The sequence below is a fragment of the Microcaecilia unicolor genome, chromosome 11 (genome assembly GCF_901765095.1).
Source record: "Microcaecilia unicolor chromosome 11, aMicUni1.1, whole genome shotgun sequence".
In the NCBI taxonomy this organism is placed as follows: domain Eukaryota; kingdom Metazoa; phylum Chordata; class Amphibia; order Gymnophiona; family Siphonopidae; genus Microcaecilia; species Microcaecilia unicolor.
The window spans coordinates 142,894,099-142,917,226 of NC_044041.1; the positions used below are offsets into that span (position 1 = coordinate 142,894,099).

Genomic DNA, 23,128 nt, shown 5'->3' on the forward strand with positions numbered 1-23,128 from the left:
AGAGATCTCCTGTGGGAACAGCCTCCATAGTTACTTAGATTTGCTACAGCTGCGTGTCAGGTGTGGATGGGCTTTATTAATCACCTAGAGACTGCAGTCCTTTGCCTTTGCATTGCGTCTTAGGCCCTGGTACTTGGGTGCTGGTGCACTTCTGCCTGAGAGACTTTGTCTGATCCTGATTCTGTGTTTGCTGGTTTCTTGCCTTTTGAACCCTGCCTGTTACTGGACTATTCTTCTGCTTGCCGCCTGCCTAGACCCGGAGTATCACTGGAATATTCTTCTGCTTGCCGCCTGCCTAGACCCGGAGTGTTACTGGACTATTCTTTTGCTTGCTTGCCTGCCTTTTGAACCTTTACCTGGACCTGGACTTTGTTTTGCTTGCCGCCTGCCTTTTGAACCTTTGCTTGGACCTGTCTTCTGCTTGCTGGCTGACTGCCAGAGACCTAGCCTGGATTTACCGGTACGTCTGTTCTGCCTTGCTTCTGGTGTGGGGTGGTTTTGCCTGCCACTGCTGCTCCTCGGCAGTGGCCCAAGGGCTCACAAACCCAGTTCCTGTTTAGTGAACGTGACACCTATGTAGCCTTTCCTCATACAAGAGGAGTTCCATCCCCTTTATCATTTTGGTCGCTCTTCTTTGAACCTTTTCTAATTCCGCTATATCTTTTTTGAGATACAATGACCAGAAGTGAGCGCAATACTCAAGGTGTGGACGCACCATGGAGCGATACAAAGGCATTATAGTATTTTCGGTCTTATTCACCATCCCTTTCCTAATAATTTCTAGCATCCTGTTTGCATTTTTAGTCGCAGAAGATTTCAGCGTATTCTGTACAACGACACCCAGATCTTTTTCTGACCCCCAAGGTGGACCCTAGCTTCAGGTAACTATGATTCGGATTACTCTTTCCAATGTGCATCACCTTGCATTTGTCCACATTAAATTTCATATACCATTTGGTATACCATATACCATAAGGTCTTCTGCAATATTTAACAGTCCGCATGTGCTTTAATAACCTTGAATAATTTTGTATCATCTGCAGATTTGATCACCTCATTCATTGTTCTAAATTCCATATCATTTATAAATATGTTAAATAGTACCGGTCCAGTATAGATTCCTGCGGTACTCTACTGTTCACCCTCCTCCATGCTGACTCCATGCTGACTCTGTCCCATTAAACCATGTTTGTCTACGTGTTCTGTAATTTTATTCTTTATAATAGTTTCCACTATTTTGCCCTGCACTGATGTCAGGCTTACTGGTCTATAATTTCCCAGATCATCCCTAGAACCCTTTATAAAAATCGTGTCACATTGGCCACCCTCCAATCTTCAGGTACTATGAATGATGCCCTTGGATATATGCCCGTGGATGTATGCCATCCAGTCCAGGTGATTTACTACTCTTTAATTTGTCAGTTTGGCTCACTACATCTTCCATGCTCACTGAGATTTCTTTCAGTTCTTCCGCATCATCACCCTTGAAAACCATTTCCGATAAATTCAGATCTCTTACATCTTCTTCCGTAAAGAGAGAAGCAAAGAATTTATTCAGTGTCTCTGCTATGGTCTTGTCCTCCCTGAGTGCCTCTGTTGCTCCTTCATGATCTAACGGTCCCACGGATTCCCTCGCAGGCTTTCTGCTTCTGATGTACCTGAAAAAGTTACTGTGAGTTTTAGCCTCTGCGGCAAGTTTCTCTTCATATTCTCTTTTAGTTTTCTTTACTAATGCTTTGCATCTGACTTGCCAGTGCTTATGTTGCTTCTTATTTTCTTCAGTTGGGTCCTTTTACCATTCTTTGAAGGACAATCTTTTGGCTGTAATGGCCTCTTTTACTTCACCTTTTAACCATTCTGGTTGACGTTTTCTCTTCTTTTCAACTTTGCAAATTTGTGGAATGCATCTGGTCTGGGTTTCCAAGATGGTATTTTTGAATAACATCCATGCCTGATTTGGTGTCCTAACCTTTGTAGCCGATCCTTTTAGTTCTTTTTAACCATTTTCCTCATTTATTATAGTTGCTCTTTCGAAAGTTAAATGCAGCTACAGTAGATTTCCTTTGCGGGTTCATCCCAGATAGTAGCTCAGACGATCATGTTATGATCACTGTTTCCCAGGGGACTCAACACCACCACCTCTTGCACTATGCCCTGCACATCACCAAGGAGCAGATCCAAAATGGCTCCCCTTTGGTTCCTGGATCAGCTGCTCCAGGAAGCAGTCATTTATTACATCTAGAAATTTTATCTCCTTGGCACTCCGTGATGTAACATTTAGCCAGTCAATATCGGGGTAATTGAAATCATCCATTATTATAGTGTTGCCCAATTTTCCAGCTTTCCTAATCTCTCTAAACATTTCTTTATCCATCTGTTTGTTGTGTCCCGGTGAACGGTACTACAGCCCTACAAGAATTCTCCTTCCATTCACACATGGAATTTCTAGCCATAATAATTTCATGCTGCTATCTGTGTCATGTGGAATGTTTATTTTATTTGACTTAATTCCCTCTTTAACATATAGCGCAACCCCCACCCCTCCAATTTGATCCTCTCTATCATTGCGATACAGTTTGTACTCTGTTAACACAGTGTCCCATTGATTGTCCACTTTCCACCTTGTCTTTGAGATGCCTATTATATCTACCTCATCATTTAGTGCTATATGTTCTAACTCTCTCATCTTATTTTTTAGACTTTTATAATTTGTATACAAGCACTTCATAAGTACATAAGCATCACCATGCTGGGGCAGACCGAGGGTCCATCGATCCCTGGCACCCTGTCACTGCAGCAGCCAAAAAAACAAGCAATTTGATCCCGCCCATCCTAGAAATACTGTATTCCCTCGTCCATTCATAAACATTCTATGGCTTTTTCCTCCAAGAAGCTGTCCAATCCTTTTTTTGAAGTCCGCTAAGTTAACCCGATTAACCACCTTTTCCAGCAGTGAATTCCAGAGTTTAACTATGTGTTGAGTGAAGAAAAATTTCCTCCGATTCGTTTTAAATTACCACACGGCAGCTTCATCGCATGCCCCCTTGTCCTAGTATTTTTGGAAAGCGGAAACAGACGCTCCACATTGACCCGTTCCATTCCACTCATTATCTTATAGACCGTCTATCATATCTCCCCTCAGCCGCCTTTTCTCCAGCTGAAGAGCCCCAGCCTCTTCAGCCTATCCTGATAGAGAAGCTGTCCCATCCCCTGCATCATCTTTGTCGCCCTTCTCTGTACCTTTTCCAATTCCACTATATCTTTTTTGAGGTACGGCGACCAGAATTGAACACAATACTCGAGGTGCGGTCGCACCATGGAGCAATACAACGGCAGAATAATATCCTTATTTTTGTTTTCCATCCCTTTCCTAATGATACCCAACATTCTATTTGCTTTCCTAGCCGCAGCAGCACATTGAGCAGAAGTTTTCAACGTATCATCAACGACGGTCCGTGATTCCCAATGCTGAAACTTGCATGATGTAGTTATAGTTTGGATTCCTCTTTCCCACATGCATCACTTTGCACTTGTTCACATTAAACATCAAATTGTGGTTTTTCCTTTGATCTACAAGCTGCTTAGAAGTTGAAGATGATAATGTGCATCCATTTATCCTTCCCTCACATGAAGCACACCTGGCTTACTTTCAGCATTACCTTATCAGAACATTTCCTAAATAAGTACAGCCACATCTGAAGAAACTCGTACCAAACCAACCTCTGTGGGCACATTCTATATGCTACCCAAAATCCACAAACTTGGAAACCCGGGCAGACCAATCATATCAGGTATTGGCACACTCACGGAGGAAATATATGGACTCATAGAGGGAATTCTGAAACGTCTCGTGCACAAACAGCTTCATACAAGACACCACAGACTTTCTGAATAAATTGAAAAATATCAAGCAATTACCACCAAACACCCTTCTGGTCACGATGGATGTAGAATCACTATACAGCAACATTCCCCATGCAGATGGCATAGCTGCCTGTGGGAGACTCCTAAAAACATCCACACTGGACCATCAATACTCACCAGAAACTATTACAAAATTACTGAAATTTATTTTAACTCACAACTGCTTCCGCTTTAAGAATGATATCTATTTACAAATAATGGGCACCCCAATATGCCAACCTTTTTGTGGCTGAGCTGGAAGAGACATTTCTGAATACATACCAGACCAAACCTCTAAAATACTACAGGTACATCGATGGCATTTTTATGATTTGGATGAGGGGGAAGAAAGTCTGAAACAATTTTACTATTCCTTCAATACATACCATCCTACAATCAGATTCAAAATTGACTACTCCCTAGAAAAAGTCAATTTTTTGGACGGTCTCAATCAGTGATGGCTATATACAAACATCTATATACAAGAAACCCACAGAAAGATGCAGCTACCTCCACAACTCCAGCTTCCACCCTTCACAGACAAAGAGATCCATTATTTACAGCCAAGCCACAAGATACCACCGTATCTGCTCTGACCCAGGGGACAGAGACAGAAATCTTGAAATCCTGACTGCATCCTTCGAACGGAAAGGCTACAACCCCAAAATAATCTCCAAAATATGCCTCCTCCCTCAAAACACCCAGGGAAAATCTGCTACAATACAAAGAAAAAAAAGCCACAGACAGAATCCTCCTTATAGTGACATACAATCCAGAGCTGGAAAAATTAAGAAAAATCATAAAAGATCTTCAGCCTCTACCCCAAGAGGATGAATTACTGAAAGATGCTGGCTTTCCAACAGCCACCCAACTTGAAACGCAAGCTAATCAGAAGTAAACTCCCAACACAGACTGAAAAAGAAGAGAAGGGCACACATCGTTGCAATATATCCAGCTGCAAGCTATGCCAAAACATTTCACAAGACCCCACACTCATTCACAAAGGAAAAATATTCAACATAAAGGAATATTTCACATACTTATCTTCCAATGTGGTATATATCATTCAGTGTAAAAAATGTAACGAAGGATGCTATATTGGAGAAACAGGCCAGATGCTAAAGACAAGATTTAATTTACATAGACATCACATGAACAATACTGGTGCCAGCCGAGTTCCCACCCCTGTGGGCCAGCACTTTACAAAACCAGATCACTGTACCAGTGACTTCATAGTAAGAATCCTGAAAGGTAACTTTAAAACAATACAGGAACGTAAGACCTTTGAAGTCAGAATGATTGAATATTTTGACACCCAACAGACAGGACTTAACAAAGATCTGGGTTTTCTAGCCCATTATAAACCATAAAGTTGTATTGCTATGTTTATCACCCTCCTCTCACCCATCCACCCCATCCTGTTAGACTATCTCTGAAATGCTTTGATGTTCCCATGCATACCTCCTACCCATCCCCACCCTGTTAGACTGTCAATGAAATGCTTGGATGTTTTACTTATATATACTTGTCATCTACCACATTTGCTTATTTCCGATCTGACGAAGAAGGGCAACCTTCGAAAGCTAATCAAAAAATGTATTAAGTTATGTCCAATAAAAAAGGTATCATCTTATTTTCTTTTCCATGTTTTATGTTGATTTCTATTGATTACCTTTAAAGTGGACTAACAGGGCTACCACACCACTTCCTTCAGCATTGTTGAAACGCTCTACTGGGATTCCCTAAATGTCCTGTTTCAACAGTATCCTTCAACGATACTCCCACACTGAGCCAGGTGCTCCTGGGCGACTGTGGGCTCACCCCCCCCCCCCCCCCATTCTAGTTTACTTTAAGAATTTTTATTGATGATACTCCATATCAAACATTGTTATCATATTCCAAGCATATCTTGCATATATGCATCTCATACTAACAATTTTCAACACTAACTTCATCATCAAACATTTTACATTTTCTCCCTCTTCTCCTTCCCCCTTCCCAGGTCTCCTCTTCCTCCCTCTTCCCTCACCCTAATCCATGCTTAACTCTTAATTAACTGTGATTAACTATCACCTCAAAAACAAAATCCTTCAATCTGTATCGAATGCTTGGTTGTAATGCAATTCTCCCACGTCCTCCTTCCCTCCATCCCCTCCCTTCCCTCCCTGGGTCCCCAACACCCTTATCTCCTCCCCCCTCCCCATTCCCTATTCCTTTAACTCTTATTACTTTTATACCATTCCAAAACCAAGGTATTATATCCATCCCTCCCCCATCCCATTGCGCCCCCCCCACTAAATACAACGCCTTCCCTTCCCAAACTCACTCTTCTCTGCTATTATATTGTTAATATTACATTTGTATGGTGTTCAACACTAAACTGCAGGTCTACTACTAAGCGATTGAACATAAGGTTCCCAATTGCCCCAAATTCCTTTTTACGTTTTAAAGTTCCTCTGGTATCTATGGCCTCCCACGTAACTAATATATGTAGACTATTTCGCCAGAGCCAAAATGATGGCGCTTCTCCCTGTATCCAGTATTGCATTATGCACTGTTTCCCTATTATGCAAGCTTTATACATGAACTGACGTTCTGAACGTCCGAGGTTTCTTCTGTTCCCTCTGAATCCTAGTAAGCAGACCTGAGATGTCAAGTGGATTTGTTTGCTCAATATGTGTCTACAATATTGCTGGATACTATTCCAGAAACGCCTCACATACATGCATGCCCATAACATATGTATCAATGACGGTTCTGTATGTCCACATTTAGGGCATCTACTTTCAGGTATCCGCCCCGCATAGAATGCCTGTTAGGTGAAAAGTATGCTCTTGTGATTATTCTATATTGGGTTTCTCCTTAATCTCTTTTATATATTCGAGATGTCTCCATCTCTAATTTCCATTCCCATTTCAATCGCCCATCTCTGCGCTACCCCATCATACTTTTTAGGTGGTGTCGCCATTGTTATTGCTCCATGCAGCCCGAAACCGTTACCTGTTGACACCCCGGGGGCAGAAAAAAGGTTTCTAATAATGGGAATATCCCCCTAGAGCAACCAGACTTTAGCAGTCTGGAGACATAGACAGACACCTGTAGATACGAATACCAATCTACATTACTTTCCCCCCACTATCATCTCTATTTCCTCTTTAGTTCTAATCACTCCTGTGTTGTGCAATAAATCCGCCACTACCACCACCCCTTCCTTCGCCCATTTGTTGTACCTGTCTGGGTGTTAGTCGCTCCAAATTCAGCATTCCGATCAATGGGATCATATTAGTACATCTTGGATTTTTCCCCAAGAGCTGCCGCACATCTACAGGCATATTTTCAAAGCACTTTGGAGGCTAAGTTCCATAGGTTTCTATGGAACTTTGGAAGGCTAAGTGCTTTGAAAATATGCCTCATTGCCATGTACGTCTCATTGGCAATAATAAAAGATGTCTTCCCTCCACCCTTTTGGGTACCTGTTTAATGGATGCATGCAGTAAATAATAAGGGTGATACGGCCTAAACAAAGTTCTTTCCAGCTCCACCCATCTGCCATGTTTCTCACAAACATGCCCAATTGTACCCTCTTAATTAGGCCCCCCCATCCTCCTACCCGCATCCCTCCAAATAACTTCTCTAGTTTATTTTGTTTTTTACCTCCCAGTAAAAGTGAGATATTATCCTTCTCATTGTCATAGTTCAGTACTTTGAATATAGAGTGGCAATTGTATAAGCACATAAAGCCATCTGGGGAAGATGACCATACTATACATACTAATTCTACCATTAGTGTCAAAGGTAAATTATGCCACTTGAGCCATTGACTGTTTCGAATGTCTCAGAAGGTTATCGATATTCTTCCTATAGAGCTTTTGTGGGTCCGCTGTTAATATAATCCCTAAATTTTAAACTCTTCTACTGTCCATCGCAATGGAACTCTCCCTCCCATCGTCCTGGAATACGTATCATTAGTGGGCAAACTTTCTGACTTTTGCATGTTTAATTTGAACCCTGAAAAGATCCATATTCCTTAAATCTTTCCAGCCAGCACCGGTAGCGCAATACATGGTCTAGTTAAAGAGATCATCGGCAAAAAACCGAGATTTTGAATTCGTGATTTCCCATGCGGACACCCGTGATCTCTGGGTCGTCCAATATCGTCCGAATTAACGGATCTAGTGTCAAAGCAAATAGTAAAGGAGATAATGGGTACCCCTGCTGTGTTCCTCTACAGATCTCAAATGTTGTAGTGTAGTCTCCATTAACAAAAATCCTTGCTAGTGGTTCGTTATATAGCGTGGCAATTGCTTTCACGAATGTTCCTTCAAATCCATATGCTCCCATGACACTAAACATAAATCCCTAATCCACTCTATCAAACGCCTTTTCAGCGTCAAAGCTTATAAGTAATGAGTCTTCCTTCATCATTCTCACCCATTCTAGCGAAGCTAATATCCTCCTAATGTTTTTAGCTATCTGCTTTCCTTTAATAAATCCTCCCTGAGGTGATGCTAATATCTGGTAATATCCTTGCCATCCTTCTGGCATAGATCCCCGCTTCATAATTAATTAGGGATATCGGTCTATATGATTCTGGCTTGGCCAGATCTTTCCCCGGTTTAGGAAATACCACTATATCTGCCATCCGCAGAGTCGCTGGCAGTCCTTCCATCTCCACTGCCCGATGAAACAAATGCATGATCGGTTGAGCTATATCGGCCTCTAATAATTTGTAAAATTCCGCCCGATATCCATCTGGTCCCGAGCTTTATGTAGAGTGCTACTCTTAATTGCTCTAGTGATTTCGTCTTTGTCAATGGGTTTATTTATCTTCACCTTTTGGGCCTCCGTTATTCTGGGCAGCACTACATTACATAAATACATCTCTGGACCCAACTGTTTGTCGCTGGCCTATATAACTTTTTATAGTATGTCAAAAATATTTGTCTAATTTTATCATCAGAGTGCATTAATTTCCCGGAGGAATGCTGTAAAGAGAGAATTTTCTGTGGACCATTCTTTCTTTTGACCATCCCTGCCAGTAATTTACCTTGCTTATTTCCAAATGTATACAATTGGTACTGATAATATGTAGCCGATTTAAGTGTTCTTTGATGGATTAACGTATTTAAGTTTGCCTGTGTAGCCAGTAATTTTTCACTTATTGATCTCTGGGCCTTATCCCCATAGATGCGTCTTAATCGAATCAGCTGTTTCCCCAACCTAAATATCTCCCTTTCTCTGCTTTTTTTCTTTTGGCTGCAATAGGCAATCATTTCTCCTCGGAGAACAGCCTTAGCTGCCTCCCAATACAGTATGGACTCAGATTTATGGATCTCATTATAAAGTTTATAATCCATCCACTTCTCTCTAATATATCTCAATAAATCGTTATCATAGTAGAGCTCTAGGGGGAATATTCATTTATGTTGTTGTCTTTGTGTTCTTTGTATGTTAAATTTAACAAAAATTGGCTCATGGTCCGATATTATAGTGGGGTCTATTCCTGCCTCTTGTATTTCAGTAAGTCCCCCCTCATTTACCAAAATGTAGTCAATCCTAGATTGAGTGTGATGTGCTCGCGATTAATGGGTGTAATCTCTGATATCTGGGTTTAAGATTCTCCACGCATCTATCACTTCCAGTGTTTCACATAACAATGGAATCCCCTTTGTAAGATCTCCCAAACTGCTGCCCAGATTATATGTTCTATCCATATTGGGATCCGCCACTATGTTAAAATCTCCCCCTATCACTAATCTTATATGTGGTTCTTGTGTTTTAATCTTTTGAATTTTCATTATTAATGTCCTGAAATTTTTTTTACTATACACATTGGGGGCATATACATTTACCAGTAGCATCTTTATTCCATTAATCATCACCTTTGCTATAATATATCTACCTTCAGAATCCCTGTATACATATTTCTGGTCCACCTGCAGTGATTTATGAAACAGTATCACCACCCCCGCTTTTTTCCCCACCGCTGGAGCTTCTATCAATGTACCTACCCACCAGGACTTAAGCTTCTCATGCTCCTGTGATGTTAAATGTGTTTCCTGCAGCATTGCTGTTGATGCTCCTTTCTTTTTCAACGCACCCAGTATTTTCTTTAGCTTAATAGGTGACCCGATACCTCCCACATTCCAAGAATATAGTGTCACCCCCTTCATGTTATCTCTCCTTTTATATCCTGTAATAGCAGACTATTCTTCCAGTGCCAACTGGACCGCCTTCCCAGCTTCAGCAGTCCCGCATTCCCAGTTACTCCACCATACTGTAACTCTATGTGTGCATACCTATATTGCCCCTTCATCATATTGCTCTGAGTGTCTTCCTTCATCTCAGTTAGTAATTATACCTCCCTCTCTCTATTCCTCCCCAACCACCCTTCTCCCCTCTCCTCCCTCCTCCCTCTATCAACCCTCCAAACCATCCCTCCGTTTGGCTGGTCACTTCTTATCACCAACATCCCCCCCAACTTCAATTCACTCATACCTTCTCCATAGCTTAAGTTCCCAAATCATCCCTTATACCATGAATCCCCAAATCCTTACATTCCCCTCAATTCCCATTCTATCAGAGCTTCCCATCTGGTATAAGGCTCTTAATCCTTACTCACATCCTAGGCATACCCTCCATCCTTATAGCAATTAGTCTTTATAAGTCTGCCCAGATATTCAATTTTCCGGTCTGCTTTCCTCCCCTGTCTGAATCACATTCAATTTTTGCAGATATTCTCTGGCTTCCATCACCCGATCAAATATCTTAGTTGTGCCATTCTTTGTTATTTTGAGTTTAGCTGGGTATAACAGCGCAAACTTAATCTTTTTCTGATATAGTTCCGTGCAAAGCGGCGAAAATGCTTTCCTGAGCTGCTGCACATGTTGAGAATAGTCCTGGAAGCAGAGTACCTTTTGTCCTTGATATAGGAGCTGACGTCCTTTCCTGGAAGTGATGCTGAAGGAAAGGATAGTGAATTTCCTGGAAGCCAATAAGTTGCAAGATCTGAGACAACATGGTTTTACCAAAGGAAAATCGTGCTAAACGAATCTCATTGAAGTCTTTGACTGGGTGACTGGAGAATTAAATCAAGGATGTGATAAAGATGTAATCTACCTAGATTTCAGCAAGGCTTTTGACACGGTTCCCCACAGGAGGCTCTTGAACAAACTGGACGGGCTGAAGATAGGACCCGAAGTGGTGAACTGGATTAGGAATTGGTTGATGGACAGACGCCAGAGGGTGGTGGTAAATGGAATTCGCTCGGAGGAGGGAAAGGTGAGTAGTGGATTGCCTCAGGGATCGGTGCTGGGACCGATTCTGTTCAATATATTTGTGAGTGACATTGCTGAAGGGTTAGAAGGTAAAGTTTGCCTTGTTGCGGATGATACTAAGATTTGTAACAGAGTGGACACCCGGGAGGGAGTGGAAAACATGAAAAAGGATCTGCGGAAGCTAGAAGAATGGTCTAAGGTTTGGCAATTAAAATTCAATGCGAAGAAATGCAAAGTGATGCACTTAGGGAGTAGAAATCCACGGGAGACGTATGTGTTAGGCGGGGAGAGTCTGATATGTACGGACGGGGAAAAGGATCTTGGGGTGATAGTATCTGAGGATCTGAAGGCGACGAAACAGTGTGACAAGGCGGTGGCCGTAAGCAGAAGGTTGCTAGGCTGTATAGAGAGGGGAGTGACCAGCAGAAGAAAAGAGGTTTTAATGCCCCTGTATAAGTCGTTGGTGAGGCCCTACCTGGAGTATTGTGTTCAGTTTTGGAGGCCATATCTTGCTACGGATGTAATAAGAATTGAAGCGGTGCAAAGAAAAGCTACGAGAATGGTACGGAATTTGCGTTACAAGACGTATGAGGAGAGACTTGCTGACCTGAACATGTATACCCTGGAGGAAAGGAGAAACAGGGGTGATATGATACAGACATTCAAATATCTGAAAGGTATTAATCCACAAACGTACCTTTCCAGAGATGGGAAGGCGGTAGAACTAGAGGGCACGATATGAGATTGAAGGGGGGCAGACTCAAGAAAAATGTCAGGAAGTATTTTTTCATGGAGAGAGTGGTGGATGCTTGGAATGCTCTCCCACGGGAGGTGGTGGAGAGGAAAACGGTAACGGAATTCAAACATGCGTGGGAATCCTGTTCCGAGGGAATGGATCCTCAGAAGCTTAGCTGAGATCAGGTGGCAGAGCCGGTGGTGGGAGGCGGGGCTGGTGGTTTGGCGGTGAGGATATTGCTGGGCAGACTTATACGGTCTGTCCCAGAGCCGGTGGTTGGGAGGCAGGGATAGTGCTGGGCAGACTTATACACTCTGTGCCCTGAAAATGACAGATACAAATCAAGGTAAGGTATACACAAAAAGTAGCACATATGAGTTTATCTTGTTGGGCAGACTGGATTGACCATGCAGGTCTTTTCTGCCGTCATCTACTATGTTGCTATGATCTCCGCTAGTATTTGATGTTTGTGTCGAAAGTTCATACTTTTAAAGATTACTACTCTTGGTTGAGTCATGTTGGTCCGATGCGGTCCAATCCGATGTGACCGCTCTCCACAGAAATTTTCCAGTTGGCTTTCGATTTGTAGCTCCTTTGGTATCCACTCCTCCAGAAACGTCAGTAAATCTTTATCAAGAATTCCCTCTGGACGTCCCACCAGTCTCAAATTATTCCTTCTACTACGATTTTCCAGATCATCAATGTGAGCTGCCACATCTGCCACTTTCTGTTCCAAGGCATTATGGTCCGCCCGCATCGTCACAGCCTGATCTTCTAGCTCCGAGGTGCGCTGCAAGCCCGCATCAAGCTCCAGTCTAATAGAGTCTAACCTTTCATGCGCTTCCTCCGCCCGATCATAAATCTGCTGCAGTTTACTGTCCAATGCTGCTTCCACAGCCGCTCTGATTTCTGCAGTAATTTCTGCAACCCACGCTGATCCTGCTGTTGGCTCTCCCAGGCTGCTAGGGTCGGCCATTTTGTGCGTCGCCGGCTTCAGCTTCTCTTGTTCTTTGCGGACCGCTTTTGCCGCCATTCCTTCTTGCTGGTTCTGCTTTTCCAGATATATTGCCAAGTGAGTAAATCACAATCTTATGTTTTCTTTTTCGGCTCTCATAGAGTGCTATAAGATTATTTGTCACCAGTTTTTTGGGAGATGCGCACGGAGCTTAGTTTCTCAACGTCTGCTCCGTATCATGGCGACACGTGACCCTCCCCCCATTCTAGTTTAAAGCTGCTCTATCTCCTTTTTAAAAGTTAGCATCAGAAGCCTGGTTCCATCCCGGTTAAGGTGAGCCCATCCTTTTGGAACAGTCTCCCCCTTTCCCAGAATGTCACCCAGTTCCTAACGAATCTAAACCCGTCATCCCTACACCATCGTCTCAACCATGCATTGAGACTTAGGAGTTCTGCCTGCCTTTTGGGCCCTGCGCGTGGAAGAGGAAGCATCTCTGAAAATGCTGGAGGATCTGGACTTCAGCTTTCTACCTAAGAGCCTAAATTTGGTTTCCAGAACCTCCCTCCCACATTTTCAATGTCATTGGTACCCGCATGTACCAAGACAGCCAGCTCCTGTCCAGCAATATCTAAGATCCTGCCTAGGTGACACATGAGGTCTGCCACCTTCGCACCAGGCAGGCAAGTGACCAGGTGATCCTTACATCCACCAGCCACCCAGCTATCTATATACCTGTTGTTCGAATCACCACAGCTATCCTAACCCTTCCCTACTGGGCAGAAGTTCTTGGAGACATATTCTCAGTGTGAGAGGATAGTACATCCTCTGGTGGGCAGGTCCTGGCTACAGGAGTACTTCCTACTTCACCAGGGTGATGCTCTCCTTCTAGGAGACCTCCCTCCTCCAAGGCAGCACAGGGGCTGCCAGACTGGAGGTGGGTTTTCTGTACAACATTCCTGTAGGTCTGCTATATGTACCTCTCTGTCTCCCTCTGCTCCACCAAGTCTGCAACTGTAGCCTCAAGAGAACAGACCCGTTCTCTGAGAGCTAGGAGCTCTTTGCATCAGGTACACACATATAAACTACTCACCAACTGGGAGATAGTCATACATGTGACACTGAATGCAAAAGACTGGATAGCACCCCTCTCGCTGCTGGACTTCTGACTCCTAGTATATTTGATTTGTTCAATAATTTAAAACTTGCTAAGGTATTAAGGATATTGCCCTAATATCAAAATGTCTTTATATGGTATCTCGTGTGATTTATTTAGTGTTTTTTTCTTAGAAAGTAGTGAAATGTAATTAAAACTCTTTAAAAGCACTCCTCGCTTGTTATCCTAATTATAACTGACTGTAAATTGTAAGTTGTGCTAGGGGTGGGCAGTGGGAGGGTGGGATGAAGACTAAACTAGGTCCTGCTGTGCCTACTAGAGACTATCTGTTAATGCTATGGTACAAAGTTCCAGTTTTAATACTAGGGGGAAAAGAGTATGGAGATTAGTTGATAAAGTTTGCTTTTTTTATATTTATATTCTACCTATCACTAACCTACAATTCCTCCTTTAAACCCCAATTTTTAAGTTCTCAAAGCAAAATAATGTTCACTTACCACAGAAATGCTCTCCAGTCCTGGTCAAAAAGGAATGGACCTGGCAATAGGTTTGGGGAGCTGGAAGGGAGAGCATGTTGGGTACTGGAGCAGCGTTATGGGTTGTGGGGGGGGGGGGGGGGGGTCCTCCTTTTATTTCTCATAACATTTTGATTCTTCTCTGTTTCTGTAAGGTGTTGAACTGTGATAACCTGAAGGAAGTTAAGGTCATGGCTAGTCTGGTATGGAAGGATAGTCCGTACCGTGTGCACCCACATAGTCTTGTGGGTAAAGACTGCCATGATGGAATCTGTGAAGTGACAATTAAGCCCAAGTTGAAAAGAACACACAGGTAAAGGCTTTTGTAATCATCTCTAGCTTAGTAAATATGGAATTGCAGAAGGACCTTGCCAGATGTGGGAACTAGATGAAATTTACTGTGAAAACATGCAAAATGATGTACATGGGAAAAAAAAATAATCTTAACTAAAGGTACAGAGTGTTGAGATGTATCTTGGAGTCTTTTTAGACAATGCTCTGGGTACTGTGGTTAACAAAAAAAAAAAAAAAAGCAAATGGAATGTTAAGAATTCTTTGGATAATGTTGTGTTAGTCCCCTCCCTCAGGTCAGAATAGAATGAACAAAAGATGGCAATCTTAGAAAATAGATTTGATTTAAAAAAATTGGTTTTTCGATTCAATTTGATTCGATTTAACTAGATTGAAATAGTGAAGCCCACATGCTAATATAATCTTAGAAAATAGACGAAGAAACATTAAAACCCTTTAGTGTCCAGTGTTCCCATAATAAGCCATAAGGGAACAGATTGATGGGAACATTGGACACTAAAGGGCTAAGTGTAGGGCTGTATACTAGTGCTGTCTGAGTCAAAACATTTTTGATTCGGTATGATTTGATTTAAAAAAAAATTGTTTTTTTGATTCAATTTGATTCGATTTAACTAGATTGAAATAATGAGGCCCACATGCTAATATTATAACACAAAGGGTAAAAAAAAAATAGGGCAGCAGCGGATGAAGAGTGATTCATGTGCTCTAATTCCATTTAATTTCAATATATTCCATCATCTTATAATACCAGGCTTCCCAAGGCAGATTACAACAGTTAAGATAAACCCATCATGAAACAGGATATCCTCACTGAAATGTGGCCATCTATATTATATAGAAGTGTAATTTTGGCGTGAATTAAAAGGCATCTACTGAAACATTTTTTCATATCAATCATCTTCATCATAAATGTTAGTGTAACCCATATAAACGTTAGTGTAACCCATGTTTAACAAAGATTTGATGTGCAAACATGAAAAGGACTCCAGAGAGCTAATTTGCCATGTATATTACCCAATATATAGAAGAACAGTGAAGAAAAACGGGTACAACAGCGGACCAACAATAAACAGTGACAACGTGGAAGCAGAAGCTCATAGGTTTGCTTGTTTGTTTTGAGCGTATGGCAATGTTGGCTGCATGGGGGAGAGGACAGTAGATTAACCAAATTGGCTTACTTGCTTACAGTGGTGGACTCGATAGGCTCACGTGCACCCTGTATTAACCTACTTGCTTGGAAATGACGGTTGCGTGGGGTGGACAGATTTACCAAATCTCCGAGTCTTTCCTTGAGTCCTTGCTTGGCTCGACTGCCGGTCCGCCTCTGCTTGGTGATGTCAGTTCCTGTTCCGGCTGAACAGCGTGCATGAGGGAGAAGGGAGCAAGCATCGACAGTGGCTTGGGTGACAGGCAGGAGGGAGGGAAGCAGCGGCTTGGGTTACAGCATGAGGTAACAAGGGAGCGAAGCAGCGACAGCGGGTGATAGGGAGGGATGTGGGGAAATCCCGAATTGGGACTCCCATTTTTTTGGCAAACGAATCGATTCGTCCAAAATGAATCGACGAATCGATTCGAATCATGAATTGGACAGCACTACTGTATACTGATTAAAATTTCTAATTGCATGATCCGAATGGGCACCATCTCCCTTACTCCTGTCCCCTCTCCTCCCCTCCATGGGCACCAGTTCATCCTACTCCCTTACCCTTCCCTCCCCACCATGGGCACCATCAAATCCCCTCCCTTCCCCTTTATGGGCACCATCTCCTCCCTTCCTCCATTCATGATCACCATTGTTTCCCTTCTTTTTCCTCCCCTCCCATATTTGCTCCTTCCATACTATTGCCACAATGGGACAGACCAACGGTCCATCAAGCCCAGCATTCTGTTTCCAGCAGTGGCCAATCCAGGTCACAAATACCTGGCAAGATCCCCAAAAAGTTCAATACATTTATGTTGCTTATCCCAGAAATAGCAGTGGATTTTCCCCAAGCCAATTTAATAATGGTCTATGGAATTTTCCTTTAGGAAGCCGTCCAGACCTTTTTTAAACTCCGCTAAGCTAACCGCCTATATCATATTCTCTGGCAATGAATTCCAGAGTTTAATTACACCTAGAGTGAAGAAATATTTTCTCCGATTTGTATTAAATTTACTACTTTGTAGCTTCATTGCATGCCCCCTAGTCCTAGTATTTTTTGAAAGGGTAAACAAACTATTCACGTCTACCCGTTCCACTCCACTCATTACTTTATAGACCTTTATCATCTCCCCTCAGCCGTCTTTTCCCAAGCTGAAGAGCCCTTGACGCTTCAGCCTTTCCTCATAGGGAAGTCGTCCCATCCCCTTTATCATTTTCGTCACCCTTCTCTGTACTTTTTCTAATTCCACTATATCTTTTTTGAGATGCGGCGACCAGAACTGCACATGATATTCGAAGTGTGGTCGCACCATGGACTGATACAAAGGCATTATAACTTCCTCACTTTTGTTTTCCATTCCTTTCCAAATAATTCCTAACATTCTATTTGCTTTCTTAGCCGCTGCCGGCGGACACACTGAGCAGAGGGTTTCAGTGTATCATCAACAACGACGCCGAGATCTCTTTCTTAGTCGGTGACTCCTAACGTGGGACCTTGCATTACATATTAACATAGTAACATGGTAACAGTAAATGACGGCAGATAAAGACCTGAACGGTCCATCCACAACAAGATAAATTAATTTTACATGATATGTGATACTTATATGTATACCCGAGTTTGATTTGTCCATGCCTTTCTCAGGGCACAGACCGTAAAAGTCTGGCAAGCACTGTTCCTGTACTAAAAGTTCTGAAGCGAACGTCGCATCCCCTTAAAATTTACACTGCAGCCCATCTATATCTATTCAGCCACGATCATTATCTCTTATTTGTCCTGTTTGTCCTAATTAGATTGTAAACTCTGTCGAGCAGGGACTGTCTCTTCATGTTCAAGTGTACAGCGCTGAGTATGTCTAGTAGTGCTATAGAAATGATAAGTAGTAGTAGTAATAGTAGACCGTAGAAGTCTGCCCAGCATTGGTTTTACTCTCCAATTACCAGTGTCGCCACCCATCAACCTGCTAAGATTCCATAGATCCATTTCTTCTAAACAGGATTCCTTTGTGTTTATCCCACGCATGTTTGAATTGATTACAGTTTTCATCTCCACCACCTCCTGCGGGAGAGCATTCCGTGTATCTACCACCCTTTCCATGAAAAAAATACTTCCTCACATTACTCCTGATTCTACACCCCTTCAACCTCAATTCATGTCCTCTAGTTCTACCACCTTCCCGTCTCCGGAAAAGGTTTGTTTGCGGATTAATACTTTCAAATATTGTACATCGTATCATGTCACCCCTGTTTCTCCTTTCCTCCAAGGTATACATGTTCAGGTCGGCAAGTCTCTCCTTGTACGGTTTGTAATGCAAATTCCATACCATTTTTGTAGCTTTTCTTTGCACCGCTTCCTGTTTTTTTTATGTCTTTAGCAAGATACGGCCTCCAAAACTGAACACAATACTCCCAACGACTTGTAGAGGGGCATCAACACCACCTTTCTTCTGCTGGTTATACCCCTCTCTATGCAGCCTAGCATCCTGCTGGCCACGGCCGTTGCCATGTCACATTGTTTATTCACCTTCAGATCCTCGGACACAACACCCCAAGGTCTGTCCTCCTGAGTCGAGCTACTAATCTCTCTCCTCCTATTGTTATCTCTCTTTTGGGTTTCTGCACCCCAATGTATCACTCTGCACTTCTTGGAATTAAATCTTAACAGCCAGACCCTCGACCATTCTTCTAAACTTTTGGAGATTCCTTCTCATCGTTTTACTCCCTCCAAGGTATCCACTCTATTGGCTATCTTCATGTCATCCGCAAAAAGGCAAACCTTTCCTTCTAACCCTTCAGCCATATCTCTCACAAATATAATTAAACAGAATAGCCCCAGCACTGACCCTTAGGAACTCCACTGCTCACCTCCTTTCCTCTCTGAGCGGCTTCCATTTTCCCACCACTTCTGCCACACAGTTTCCATCCAGTCACCACTTTTGGTCTTAAATTCAGTCCTTTCAGCTTATTCACGCGTCTTCTGTGGGGGGACCGTATCAAGGCTTTGCTGAAATCCAAGTAGATTAGATCTAGCACACGTCCTTCATCCAGTTCATTGGTCACCCAGTTAAAGAAATCAATGAGATTCGTTTGGCAGGATTTTCCTTGGTAAAGCCATGTTGCCTCTGGTCCTGTAACCCATTGGCTTCTAGAAAGTTAAATATCCTTTCTTTCAGGCAGTGACTCCATTATTTTTCCTATCACCGACGTGAGACTTACCGATTTGTAGTTTCCCACTTCTTCCCTGTCTCCCCTTTTGTGAAAAGGGACCACTCCGCTTGTCTCCATCTTGCAGAACCTCTCCTGTCTCTAAAGATCTATTAAAGCTTAAGAGGTCCTGCCAGTACCTCCCTGAGCTCCCTCAGTATCCTGGGATGTATCCCATCCGGCCCCATAGCTTTACCACCTTCAGATTCTCAGCTATTTATAACTTTTTCTTCCGTAAACAGCGCAGTATCCACTCCATCCCAGATATTCTCTCGGAGGGTGTCCAATCTATGTTGCTTCCTCACTATTGCGAGGCCAATTGACCAACGTTTGTTTATTTTGAGTGAGCCTGGGATGCTAGGGATACCCCACTTGTGAGATTATTTCAGCCTGCTTGTCCTTGGAGAAAGTGAGATACTTACCTGTAGCAGGTATTCTCCGAGGACAACAGGCTGATAATCCTCACAAACCTGCCCACCTCCCCTTAGAGTTGTCTTCTCCATTTCTCTTTTATTTGTGACTGAACTGAGGAGCGTGGCCACGCGGTGGGTGGGAAGGCATTCGATGCATGCGCAGTTGGATGCGCAGCGCACTAAGAAGGCTCTAGCAAACGTTTTTGCTATTTCAAATGCCGCTTCCCGGCCTGCTGTCCTCGGAGAATACCTGCTACAGGTAAGTATCTTCGCTTTTTATTGCTTCTTTGTTAAGCAAATTGTCTTTCTTTTAGAATGTCATTCCTTTGGCATTTAGTTACAGCCCTTTTATTTTTGGATTTTTATTTTCAGATAGTCTTAAATGTGGAATTACTAGCTAGGGGAGACTTTCCTTTACCCCTTGTTAGGTTTGTGTCCTTTATGGTCAGTACTGTGCTTGAATTCACAGATTTTCATCGTTGTGCTTCATTGTTACTCTTGACTTTTCTCCTTTTTATTTAGTTGTATGTGGTTCACTTGATTTGATGTTTCACAATATTTAGGTTCACTTGCTTGATATTTGTAAGTATGACATCTGTTGGTGGAAAGACCGCTTCCATAGTGTCCCACAGATCAATCCAGAGACTTGTGGGTTATGCCCCTCTACCAGCAGGTAGAGATAGAGAGAACTTCAGAGGTTTACTATATGTGGTCAAGTGCAGTCACCTTAACTTCTGTATTCTCTCTATGTAGCAGGTGGATGGTCATAGTCTGAGGTTTCTTTTGCTCCGGCGTCCTCTCCTGCCTTTAAAAAAAAAAAGAAAAAATGCCGTTTGAGCAGTGTTTAAAAGAAAAAAATCTCAGTCTGATTTGTCCAGCACGGGAAGCTCATGCCGGTTTGCAGTAACTGCTGAATGGTGTGAGGACCGACTTGGCATGCGACAGTGATTTCTCGAGGGGGTGAGTAGACATTATCCTACCTGCACTGGTGGGGCAGAGCAAAAGCGGCTTCCAGTGTGGGAGCCACTGGGCTGCTGCAGTTTCCTGTTCTAGAGATCCACTGTACAGCCCAACTCCTTGAAGCAGTGTGCTCCTTCCCTCCTGGCTCATTTTGGTGGGCGCAGGGCAATTGTTTTCTTGGGTGTGCGTGTGCGCTTGAGGGCGCCATCTTTCTTGCAACTCCACATGGCAATGCTGAAGCCCCGACGCTCCCCTGGGGCCTGATTTGCTTGCGATTCAGGTAGTTTTATATGTAGGCTTTTCAGAGATGTGACTGGGGAACTGGGGTGGATCACTCCAAGTTTCTTCATATTTAGTATTTAAAGGCTTCTGAGAAAGGAGGCCTGGGGTGGTTTGCAGACTCCTGGGGGAGTTCTCGGGTCTCCCACATTTTTGAGTCTCCCGCAACTTTCCAGGGGCGAGGTCGGAGACCCAGTAAGAGCCTTAAGCTGCAGCTTGGAAAGTACTGACTATCTGAAAGTCTTCTGGTAGAGATGCCAGTGCTTCACTAGGTGACTTACACTAAGAATATTTCTGGACCCTCCTTGAGCACTCTACCAGAACCCTTATCCACACTCTTATTTTATTTTTATTATTTTATTTATAGCATTTATACCCCGCTCTTTCCCCCTTGATAGCAGGCTCAGTGCGGCTTACAAGCTATGGTACAAAGTATCACAGAGATAACACAAAGTATGGTACAAGTATGATACAAGGTATCACATAGAAACACAAATTTATGATACAAAGTATCAAGAGATGTTCAAGTTAAAAGAGTAGAAACAATGGGGAGAGATGTGGGGGAGAGGATTGGAGTATGGGTAGTGCTGGTGGTGTGGAATTAGGTTCGAGAATTAAGTTGGGTTGTTTGGGTAAGCTTGTTTGATAGGTAAGTCTTCAGCTTTCAGAAGGGTAGGTGTTCATTGGTTGTTCGGATTTGTTGTGGTATTGCGTTCCAGAGTTGGCTGCCTATAATGGAGAAGTTGGATGCATAGTAGGTTTTGTATTTGAGGCCTTTGCAGTTGGGAAGATGAAGATTGAGATATGTTCGGGAAGATTTGGACCTATTTCTGGCTGGAAGATCGATCAAGTTGGTCATGTAGGTTGGAGATTCGCCATGGAGGATCTTGTGGATCATTGTGTGGGCTTTGAAATTTATGCGTTCCTTGATAAGGAGCCAGTGGAGTTGCACTTTCAAATCGTGGTTTGCCAAAAATGAGTCTGGCTGCTATGTTTTGGGCGGTTTGGAGTTTTTTCATGATTTGGGCTTTGCAGCCGATGAAGATGCTGTTGCAGTAGTCGGCATGGGTGAGAACTGTGGATTGTACTAGGTTGCGGAAAGTTTGCTGTGGGAGGAATGGTTTTACTCTTTTCAGTACCCACATCATTTTGAACATCATCTTCGTCATGGCTTTTGCATGAGTTTCCAAAGTTAGGTGGTTGTCTAGTGTTACTCCTAGGATTTTTAGATTGTCAGATATTGGGATTGTGACGTCAGGGGTGATCAAGGTGGTTGGGAGCAGAGTAGCATGTTGTGATGAAAGGATTAGGCATTGGGTTTTTTCTCTGTTCAATTTCATCTTGAAAGCGTTGGCCCAGGACGCTAGGATGTTCATGGCAGTGATTATTTTCTCCGAGATTTCAGTAAGGTTGGATTGGAAAGGGATGAATATTGTGACATCATCGGCGTAGATGAAGGGGTTAAGGCCGGATTTGGATAGGGATTTGGCCAGAGGAATCATCATAAGGTTGAAGAGGATTGGGGATAGAGGTGATCCTCTCGTCTTGATTATTGTAACCTGCTTTTCACCGGCCTCCCTCTTAGCCATCTCTCTCCTCTTCAATCAATCCAAAACTCTGCTGCCCGACTCATCTTCCGCCAAAGTCGTTATGCCCACATTAGCCCTCTCTTTAAATCACTTCACCGGCTCTATATCCGTTTCTGTATTCAATTCAAACTTCTCCTTTTGACCTATAAGTGCATTCACTCTGCTGCTCCCCAGTACCTCTCCACTCTTGTCTGTCCCTACATCCCCCCCTTGAGTACTCCGTTCTGTAGATAAATCTCTCTTATTTTTTATTTTATTTTTGTTACATTTGTACCCCGCGCTTTCCCACTCATGGCAGGCTCAATGCGGCTTACATGGGGCAATGGAGGGTTAAGTGACTTGCCCAGAGTCACAAGGAGCTGCCTGTGCCTGAAGTGGGAATCAAACTCAGTTCCTCAGTTCCCCAGGACCAAAGTCCACCACCCTAACCACTAGGCCACTCCTCCACCCTGTCTGTTTCTCCTCTACTGCTAATTCAAGACTCTGTTCCTTTTATCTCGCTGCACCTTACGCCTGGAATAGACTTCCCGAGCCTGTATGTCTAGCCCCATCTTTAGCCGTTTTCAAATCCAAACTCAAAACCCACCTCTTTATCACAGCTTTTGACTCCTAACTCACTTGCCCTGCCCTTTATCCTCACCTCTTTATTCCATTACCCTTAATTGTTCTGTCTGTCTATCTGTCTTATCTAGATTGTAAGCTTTTTGAGCAGGGACTGTCTTTTGTGTAT

The 23,128-nt window shown here is 43.0% G+C and overlaps 1 protein-coding gene across 5 annotated transcripts in view; it reads left to right on the top strand.

The window, feature by feature from the left end:
- Positions 1-23,128, top strand: part of RELB (RELB proto-oncogene, NF-kB subunit) — a 321,053-nt gene that overhangs the window by 45,078 nt on the left and 252,847 nt on the right. For all 5 annotated transcript variants that reach the window (XR_003943711.1, XM_030217493.1, XM_030217497.1 and 2 more), the window contains one exon: positions 14,656-14,813. Coding sequence is in view for 4 of the 5 variants with exons in the window: in XM_030217493.1 (XP_030073353.1) it covers positions 14,656-14,813 (158 nt within the window). In the remaining variant the exon portion in view is untranslated. The remainder of the gene's footprint in view (positions 1-14,655; positions 14,814-23,128) is intronic.